At 41.0% G+C, this 10,255-nt stretch overlaps 1 protein-coding gene across 5 annotated transcripts in view; it reads right to left on the reverse strand.

Annotated features, from left to right (window-relative positions):
- bbox1 (butyrobetaine (gamma), 2-oxoglutarate dioxygenase (gamma-butyrobetaine hydroxylase) 1) overlaps positions 1-10,126 on the reverse strand; it is a 28,682-nt gene extending 18,556 nt beyond the window's left edge. Inside the window, exons 1-4 of one of the 5 annotated variants that reach the window (XM_030414265.1) lie at positions 10,044-10,120; positions 7,301-7,365; positions 4,088-4,550; positions 2,276-2,390 (exon numbers count right to left, since the gene is read on the reverse strand). In XM_030414265.1, coding sequence (XP_030270125.1) covers positions 2,276-2,390; positions 4,088-4,495 — 523 coding nt within the window. In that variant the 5' untranslated portion in view covers positions 4,496-4,550; positions 7,301-7,365; positions 10,044-10,120. Of the gene's footprint in view, positions 1-2,275; positions 2,391-4,087; positions 4,551-5,273; positions 5,390-6,604; positions 6,628-6,890; positions 6,985-7,300; positions 7,366-10,043 lie in introns of those variants that run through there. The other 4 variants (XM_030414267.1, XM_030414269.1, XM_030414268.1 and 1 more) reach the window with 4 other exon arrangements.
- Between the last annotated feature and the right edge of the window lie 129 nt (positions 10,127-10,255).

Genomic DNA, 10,255 nt, shown 5'->3' on the forward strand with positions numbered 1-10,255 from the left:
GTGTTCTTAACTTTCACTGTTGAGAACACTTTAACAGGCAAACATGGGCCTGTAAAATCTAGGTGCACTGCATGAAAAAGGAAACAGAAATTCAAACTGTGGACTACGCTTCAGTGAGTTAACGTCATGGAGTAGTTAGGAGTGACAATGTGAGCAAAATACTCGGAGGTGAACCATACCTTTCCAGATTTTTTCTGGTGCAAAAGAATTTCAGGCTGGCGCTCATGAGGAAATAATTAAACCCAGAGTGTGTGTGTGTATGCACGTCATCTTGTATTGTATTTTTGTGTATGAGCTTAGCAGTGTCTTCCAGGAGCGCTCCTGGCTCTGTGCTGTGAACGGCTGAAAAGTATCTCCACTACAAAAAAGCCTATCTGTCTGTAAATTGCTATGAGGGGGATCTGTTTACACTTCAACATGAATGGAGGAGCTCTGCAACACCACACACACACGACCTTAATCAGTGTGGAACAGAGCAGGAGCCGCTGAGCCCTGTGGGTCCTTCAGGACCACGTGTGTGTACACAAACCGACTTCAGTCCATCCCCCGCTCCTCTGAAACGCCGCTACCTTGTTCCATAGCTAAACTTTCTCCTCTGCTGTCTGGCAGGCTGTAAAGTGTATTGGGCCATTGTAAATGTACTGTAAAATGACTTCTCTTTCCAGTCTGTAGAAAAACCTACTTCCTTAACAACCCTGTTATGTTACAGAGAAAAAAAAAATAGTGTGGTAAGAAGAGTTTAAATCAGGGGCATCTTTTTTTCTTCAGGATTGGTTAGCGGAGAAAGTCCACTAATTTGTATTATAACAGCCACACACACACACACACACACACACACACACACACACACGCACACACACACACACACACACACACACACACACCAGAGAGCAGCTGTATATTATTCCTTTTGTTCAATACCTCTAAATTCCTGCTGTTCCCACATCAAGCATTAAATACATATAATTAAGACAATTTTTATGTACTTCATCATCTGCAAAATCAGTTTAAAATGTATTTTAAAAGATAGAGAACTCGAGAAATGATGATTGAAAAAAGTCCAAAAACCTTTGGAGTGCATAAATCACAGATTTCACTTTTAGTCATTTTACACTTATGTCAGGGTGAAATTAAATTTCAGCTGAGTACTCTGTTGACCCTCTCTTTCATGAACCAATAATGGGAAATAGGAAGCAAAGAACGAGACATCAAAACACACAATTGAATACTGAAATTACTGTTTATCTGTAGCACTGCTAAAGCAGAAGCACTTGCAGTTTTCTTTTTTATCCCAACTTTTAAACAGACATTAAATGTCATGCTGGAATGTACAAGTACGCTCTCCATTGTGGTTACAGGGAAAATATGAAAATGAGATCCTGATGTATTTTGTCATAATTCACAGTAAATGTGGTCACAGTGTGGAAACTGTCATCCAAGAAGAGCTTCATCGCGTCTGACTGTTTGTCATGTACAAACAGGTAACACTCACTGCTGGGCAAGCCGACAAATATCTGTTTGCAGAAACAGCTTTGAAAATGCAGTAATTAATGAGTGTTTTGTTCATGCTGTTAATTCTTTAGGACAGCTGTGTTGTGATTTGTGGCCTTCTTTAAAATACATCTCTTTAAACATCAACCACAGGGTAATCAATTAGAAAGTGAGCACAGCAGTCAGTTCAGTCAGTACTGGCCTTTCATTACAGCAGTTTGTATGAACTATGTATATATACACAAGCATGTGCATAAAAATATTTTTTTTTCACTAACACAATGACTTCATTTGTGCATGCATTCACTTTATACATGTGGGGGAGATGAGCACATTTTATCTTCAAGTACATCAGAAAGGCTCTGCATAAAAAGCCTCTGACACACAATAAAGTGACCATTGGAATTCATTTTCAAGTACCCTGAATTAAAACTAATGCAGTTCACCACAACAGTCCTGTAATAAATTCTCCATTTGTGAAGGTTTTATTGTTCAATTGGAAATGTCTCAGGGAGGGTTTTGATTCACTTTGGAAGCTGTAGTTTGGTAGTGCAGTTAAACTGAATTCTATTATACTGAGAGGTGTTTCTGTTATTTGGGCTTCCCTAATGATATCAATGAGGTTGACAAACAAATACAAACACCTGTCTATAACACAAGACAACAGCACCTCAGCCTCATCATGGGAAAAAGAATCACCTCTCGAAAACACTTTCAACAAAAGCCTATATATATTAAAGACAAATGTAGAAAATGAGATTTTGACCATAAAAGGTGGACTTACTGTTGAGGAAAAGTTCTTCCTGCATTGCCTGTCTGGCAGCGGGAGAGAAACAGCGTTTCTTTAACCACTCTGCATCAAACACACTGGTGTGTTGGTTTGGCCACACAATGGACACCTGTGGAGAGACAAAAGGCTTATTGATCCCTAAAACTGGCCGATACATTTTATCTCCTTTTTTTTTCTCCATGTTTCCACCTCTAAATATTTTGTTATTATGAGCCATCAAATGAAAGTGCACCATCTCTCTTTCAAGTTCAGAGTAAGTGACAACCAATAATGGATATAATAAAAAAACAAAAAATACATTTTAAAAAATGTAGATTTTCTCAGAAACAACAGTCATCAGCCCCTTAAAAATATGCCCTTTGATTCATAAAACTCAGAAGGAAAAGCTTTTATTCCTTTTCAAATAAGGATTTCCAATGTATACCATCTGCTTTTTCAAACCACTCACGGAGGATTTTGTGTGTCCTCTAATCTTTTTCTATAGCCAGAGGCAAGGATGAAATTATTTTTGTGGTATTCGCAATAAACGCTCACGCTGATAAGCTCCTCTCAAAAATCTCTGCACAGGAAACAAAAAAAAACAATACAGGAAACTTATTGAATTTGCTTTCTATCAGCAAAAGCAAATGGCACAAGGTAGCTTGGCAACACTGTCACGTCAAAGCAATCTGTTTATATCTGTGTCCTACTCGAGGGGCCAAACCACCTTTGTGAGCTGAGGGACGCAGGTGGTTTCTTTGGAGGACTTAAAGGTCAGGCTGAACGTGCGCCTCTGCCAAAATGAGATCGTCTTTTACCTCACAGTTTATCACCAGGCAGTTGCTCTCAAACAATCAGCAAAGTGTAAATTCTGTTGATAAACAATGTTCATGATACCAAAGTAGAGTACAAGTTGTGTTGTTTATAAAAATGCAAAGAAATAAAAGAAAAGAAAAAAAGTAATAAAAGAAAAAAAAAACGTTTCTTGAAAGTATCATACTATATATCACCATATAACAATAATAATGTCCGACTAGGTAGTGATATTGTGGAATGAAATTAAGGGTTTTTAGAACTTTTAGTATTACAAGAGTAACGGTAAGTGAACATGAAAATTAATACACCCAAAATGTCCATTATTACCATCCAGGGGAATTTTAAAACTGAACCCAACTACAGTATTAAAGAAAGTTAATGCTGATCCAGGATGTAGGCTCTGTAAATGTACAAATCAAGACGTTTATGGGGCTTTTTCACTGGCACGTTTGGCCACACAGGCTGCAATTGCAAGACCCATGTATGTGCAAGATACCAGAGAGACAGGTGTTTTTCAAATGTTCTGTGCTCTCAGTACTTTTCCAGCTTCTATCTGAATCTCTAGTTTTTTTTTTTTCCTGCATCCCTGTTCATACTTTCAGTTATCTGCTTTATTCAACTGTTCCATCATGTTCGCTTTCAGCTGGAAGTCGTATAATATTTCCTGATTTTGCTGCTTCATAATAAAAGCTTCTGGATAAGTAATACCTGTGGACCTTTATTGTGAAGAATTTGAAGGAAATAAATAAATAAACGTGTTTAGCTTGCTACTCTCAGTCGCTCAATTGACCACTACTCAAGAGAAGCGGATTATTAGTTAAAGACACATCAAGCAATTCCCCTGTTGTTTTGGAACAGTGTTGAGTCTAACCAGGTCAAGCCAGGTCAGTAAATGTGTATGGAAAAGCCCCATTCATTTTGAATAATAGTTCAATCATCTTTTGTTTTTGTCAATATAGATCATGCGGAGTTTGTGAACCTCAGAGCAGGAGTCAGATAGTAACAGCCTACCTTGTTGTCATTGATGACCTCCACAGTGTCGACTCCTGTGTGGATATCAAGATCAGCCATCAACAGTTTCCGGGCCTGAGCTGACTCCAGGGTACACAGTGGACACTGGCAGTTGTCTCTCAGCCATGTGAATGGGTACAGACTTTGGCCTCCATCCTCCCACTCCACCTCCATCATCCTCTCCTCATCCAGCGCCCTGGCATGCCTCACTGAGTGGCGAGCCAGAGGGAGGGAAGCTGACCCCAATGTCTGCTGCCCACGAAGCTGCACTGAGGTCAGACGAGAGGACACCTGACCCGCAGTCTGTAGTCCTGGTCGGCTACAAGCCCTTAGAGCCGGACGGGCCATGGCAGAGGTGCTCCTCTGCAGCGCAGGCAGGGCGACACGTGAAAATGTACTCATCCACATTCTGAATGGTTCTCTCCAGGCAACTATGTCTCTAGATCCGCAAGGGCCAACAACTCTGTGGAGACAGAGAAAAAGGAACACTTCACTCTTTCAGCTGTAATGTTTGAAAACTAGGTGTGCATGATAGACCAAATTTTACAAGTTACCAACAGTGAGTGTCCCGCCAGGCTAAATTTACTTATGTCACCATGAGGTAGTAGTATTTCATGAGTATATCAGGAGACAGAGTGAGGGTGCAAAAATAATGCACTTATGCACATTTTTTTGCAGCTTAAAACTTAAGTCTAATTTACTTTACATCAAATCCAAGAATCAAAATCATGGTCCTACACAATGTCGAGCTCATCAGATACAGTTGAAAATGTCTCCAAGCTTTTTCAGGGGGCTTTGGGAATTATGACTGTAGTTTATTCTGAGCCTGGCCTGCTGACAGTGTGTTGGTAAGATCTGGGCAAAGCTGCAATTGTGATATGATTCAAGGTTGTAGGACTGATCATTTTTGCTTGCTTGAATTTTGGATTCCTATGGAATGGAATGGATATGATCTAAATTTACTGCACGTGGCTACTTTTCATCATTTAAATCTCCATTTTATTCAGAAAGTTCTTCCAATAATCAGACTACAGCAGTCTACAAAATAAAAGCTGCATCTTTTCAATACATTAATACATCTGCAGTGCCTTGCATGTTTGTAGTAGTATATAGTACATGTTGTCCAATAGTATTGTTTACACATGTCTGCTTTAAGATAAGCATCTGTTGACTCTGCTGCACACACCTCTCTCAGAATTGGACACCAGAGTTGACAGCACCTCCTTAGATCTTTGATGATTAGCTGGGCTTGCTGTAACAGTTATTATTTATGGCTGAAGATGTTAGCTTCAGGTGAAAGTGGCGAACGTGATTAGTAATTGTTTGAGGCACAAGTCATGCTCAGTGCGGGTCTCGTCCATCTGGTCATAAAATCCAACATGTGCCCCGAGAATCAACATGAGCTGCAGCCTCTCGATTATGCTCCGTCTCTGCATCAATGCAGAATCCTCCATGTCTGCATCGCAATGCATCTTATAATCGAGAAATTTCCACAGCTTTAGTTCCCATCTACAGAGCATCAAAATCATAGGTGAAGCGAGACGCCAGCAGGGAGCAACAGCCCATTAACCCTGCTGCCAACTGGCAAAAGATACAGAAGTATCCGCTGCCGTACCACCAGACTACAGAACAACTTCTTTCCCCGGGCTGTGAGACTCCTGATCCTCAACACTCCAATAAATAGATGTAGCAGGAATTAGACTCTGACATTTTAATCAGTTTTTGAAGTTTTTTTTTGTTTAAAAACTGACGAACAAGTTGACCTTGTGCCTTGTTTACTGCACTTTGCCATATTGTGCTTTCAATAAATTGTGCAGCCCTACAAAAATGAATCAGTGCAGCTCTCATTAGTGCCAACAACAGTGACTGACACCATAAAGGCTTTTTGTGTTGTGTTTTAATCCAGCACCTGCTCTCTCTTCCTCTTTGGCTACGTTCACACTGCAGCTACAAGTGACCTGAATCCGATTTTTTCGCTCATATGTGACCCATATCTGATTTGCTTTTGACAGTGTGAACAGCACAAGTCGCATTGAATCTGACATTTTCCAATCAGATTCAGGCCACATTTAAATGTGGTACTGAATCGGATACGTATCGGATTTTTTTGAATGCGACCGCAATCTGAACAGCCAGGTCGCATTTAATGCGACTTTGATGTCATTCTGACCCGCTCTGCACTGTTTTGTAAATGAATGACAAATAAAGTTGATTGAAAAAAAAGTGTGCCACAGGCGGGAGCGAGCGGGAGCCACGAACATAATCAAAACAAACATGGAGGACAGCAGTGATCCTGCTCGGTGTAACCAGCCACATCCCGATCCCACCACTCCTGGCTCCGACGCCGCATCCAAGTACTCCTCTGTACGGATGATGCCGCTATTGCTCCGCATAGAGCCATCATTAAAATATGAATTTTCTTTCTCCTCTTCCTCCTTCGTGATATCACCCGCTCACAAATTTGCCGGCTGCTGCCACACACTGTTTTTAGCATTAAGCCATACAGTCCCACGTTACCGGTTGCCGTTGCCATGTTCGCTTCCGTAAACACCGCTGTGGCGTGATGTCATCAATGATCAACTGCGCATGCGGGTCACTTCAGGAGCGTGAGCTGTTCACACAGCAACCCGTAGACAGGCTGCATTTAAAGAGGTAATGTGAACAGCCAAACAAAAAATCGGAATTGTGCATTAAGACCTGCGGTGTGAACGTAGCCTTTGATTTACTTTGGGCGTCCACTTGCTTAGCTAGGCTACTGGCTGACATGCGCCTCCACTTTCTCTTGTTTTCTTAAACTACCTACACGGTTTATTCAGGCTGTGACATCACCGGCAGCGGCGGGGTCTGGGTTTGTTTTAGCTCACAACATATGACCACTGAACACAAGAAAGAAGCGTGTGAGCCAAAGCTACCCGGTCCTCCTGTTGCCTGGTGTAGTTCACTTCCGTCGCACATGGCAACAGTTCCACTCGCTAAGGTCTGCTAGCTTGCGAAAACTGAGCTAACCGGCGTGTCAGCTTCCTCGTTAACAACGCACCGCCATGTCTCTGCTCGTCGTGTTTACATCCTGCGCTCACTTTCAAAGCCAACACAGAGAAAAGCTACTAGTCGCAGTCCCGCAGCTTTTTTTTTTATTTTTATTTTTTTAATTGTTTTGTTTTTTTAAGTTTTACGTTTATTTTCTATAAAAAGTTTTCAGCTATCAGACGTTACCTGTAATCGCTGATATGTTTCCGTCGGCTCCTCGTCCCCCTCGCCAGCGTCAACACAAACACCGGCTGTCAGTGAGAGAGAAAGTAGGTGAAAGGTTGACGGGAGGCTGGACTCGATGACATAATTCCTGCAAGTGCATGACCGTTGCCCTACTTTTTCAGTCTGATACCGAGTTCCTGAGCCAACAGGGTTGTGTTTTATAAAACAAAAGTGTGGCTGCCCCACCCCGACAAAAGAGCGTTTCTCCTCTTTTAATTGCTGCGTGGATAGCGGGCCAGTGGCTGCTCAACCACAAAGAGTCCAGGGGGAACAATGGTTTTGTGGGGCCCTTTTTTAAAACAACACGTCCGTGCTGAAGCCCTGTGAGACGGTGAGCACATCCTAACACCATGAGGATGCTCACATGCAGATGTTCTGCAGCCAGAATGTTTTTTAAGGACAGGATCATTATAAAGACTTCTGTGATAACTCATCCTCAACATCACACCCTCATGCACAGTATTCCTAGTTCTCAAACACTGAGCTCTTTAATTAAAAATCCATCTTGAGCTTTCTTGATGAGTCCTTTACATGGGAATCTTTCTCTACCGTCCATCAAATGTGGTGTCGGAGCTTTTGCCACATGCATTTAAGGTGTCTAGAGGATAATTCTACAGACTTTTCATCTACAGCACATCCTAAGTTATCGTTGTTGTTGTTTTTGTTGTATTGTGTTTACTGCGATAGGCCTGCAAGCAAATGTCAGCATGCCAAAAGGCTAAACTACCTACTTGGTAGAGACATGATCGAAACACGTCGTTTCAACATCCTTCCCGACCTTTAAAACACTTCCACTGGAGAGCCAGAATAAAAGTGTCTTTTCCAGACGTCTTTGCATATTTACAATTGATGTCCAAGTGACATCCAGCAGGGTTTCAAAGAAAAGAAAAAGTCTATCCCATGTAATTTTAGATCTGTTCACATTCAGATACAAATGCCTAAAGAACTTCTTTTGGTTTAAAATTATATTATTCTTGATATCAATTAAAATGTTACTCCATCTAGCAAAAGCAACAGCATGGATCTGAACTCTAGACCTTAACCCCATAACCAACATGTGGCATATACTTTATCAGGTGAGCTAGCTTCAGTGATATATTTGTTTTGGTGATGCAGACTTCATCAGGTAGGATAATATGATTGGATCACCGAAACATGGTATTCAGTAAAGATGATGAGTAGCTCACCAGGTGAAGTGCACACCTCGGGCAAACTGAGGTCACGATTCAAATTCACCTTGTAGCTTTTGCTGCATGGAGTCACATTTTGCCGTCATAAAAACTTTGAAACACAGGAAATTATTTAGACATCTGCAACTCAAGTTGAACAGATGTCTAAAATTACAATGTGAAACAATTTATTACCGGTAGTAGTCAAAACAAAGTAGAAACACGTGAGCTAACGCTAACCCCTAATAACTTCAGGTGTCCTGTAGATGAAAAATTATCACCAAAATCTAATTATCCTCTAGAGGCCCGAGATATCTGTAGCTAATGCAGCGTTGACACCATATTGGACAGATTGTAGAGAAAAATTCCCATGGTCAGGAATTGTGAGCATTTATCAGACAACTCAATATGGATTTGTCATTAAAGACGTGTGTGTGTGTGAGAGTGACGAATACTGTGCATTAACAATATAACACTAAATTCATTACATTTGGATATGATTTTATTGAAAAACAGACTTTGCCTGACGTGAAGTTGGACATCTTTTCTTACAGAAAAGTCAGACTTTCACGGTTTTAAGACATGGAATGGCAACCTGATAAGGCCACCTCTGATTCTCCAAGGACAGTATGTCTCCGAACAATAGGAGGTCATACGTGTCTTGTACAGACGTTAAAGTCTGGATAATTATAGTGATGATTGCTCTACGAACAATCTTCTCATGGTCTCTGCAACCTAGATACTCAAAGCTACTGTAGATAAGTCTACAGAACAGATGTCTGACGAGCCAAGCCAAGGCTAAGCTAACTGTCTGCGTAAACCTCGTAAGGAGACCTTCTAACTATGTTTACAGACTAAATGTCTCTGACCTCTTAGTCCTCTAGCTAGAAAGGTGAGAGTCTTTATCACCCCCTTGCTATGTTGTTAAACAGATAACCATGTATGGAAGCACTGCCTCCTGAAGCTGTAGGGTATCATTTGTACACTTTGGAAGACTCGGGAGGATTATCACGGCAACACTCTGTGTAGACAGACGTGATGCTATGTTGGTCCTCCAAGATCTTATTTTATAAACTATCTCAACATAAGCCATAAGCCAATTCCACAACAGGGAGCATGAACATGTCAGTCTGGACAAGAGTGCCAACTTTATTTATCCTAAACCTGGAAGCATGCCGCTAGCGTGGCTGAGCTAATTACTGCTGATGCCCTCAGTAATGCATGTGCAGTCTTTGTCACAATTGGGAGAACACACATAAATGAGACTTTTCAACTGCCCTAAAGCTGATGAAGATTATTGTACTATTTTGATGATCAATATAATCATTTTTTGTTATTTGTCTGGAGAAAATGTAATCCCACTAGACAAGAAATGTCAGGACAGCACCTTGATTTTTTGGGAAATTTTATGCAATATTTGTAATTATTTTTTGCCATTTTATCAACCAAACAACTGCTTGATTATCTCATCGACATGTTAGCCAACAAGAAAATGAAATATACCCGATGAGAGTTTTTACTGTGTTCAGTCATACCTTGTTCAGTATAATGCTTCCTACGTCCTCTGCAGGTTCAGGGAAGGTGACAAGTACCTGGTTGATGTGTTGCAGAGTCTTCAGTCCAAGTGACACTAACGTCTAACATCTGAGTTCAGACTTTTAAAGCTTCATTTTGCAATCATTAACCCATGTGACCTGATGTGTTATACATCAGGTCACATGACACTGACATGACATTGCTGAGTTTC

This window comes from Sparus aurata, chromosome 4, assembly GCF_900880675.1.
Source record: "Sparus aurata chromosome 4, fSpaAur1.1, whole genome shotgun sequence".
Taxonomy (NCBI): Eukaryota; Metazoa; Chordata; class Actinopteri; order Spariformes; family Sparidae; genus Sparus; species Sparus aurata.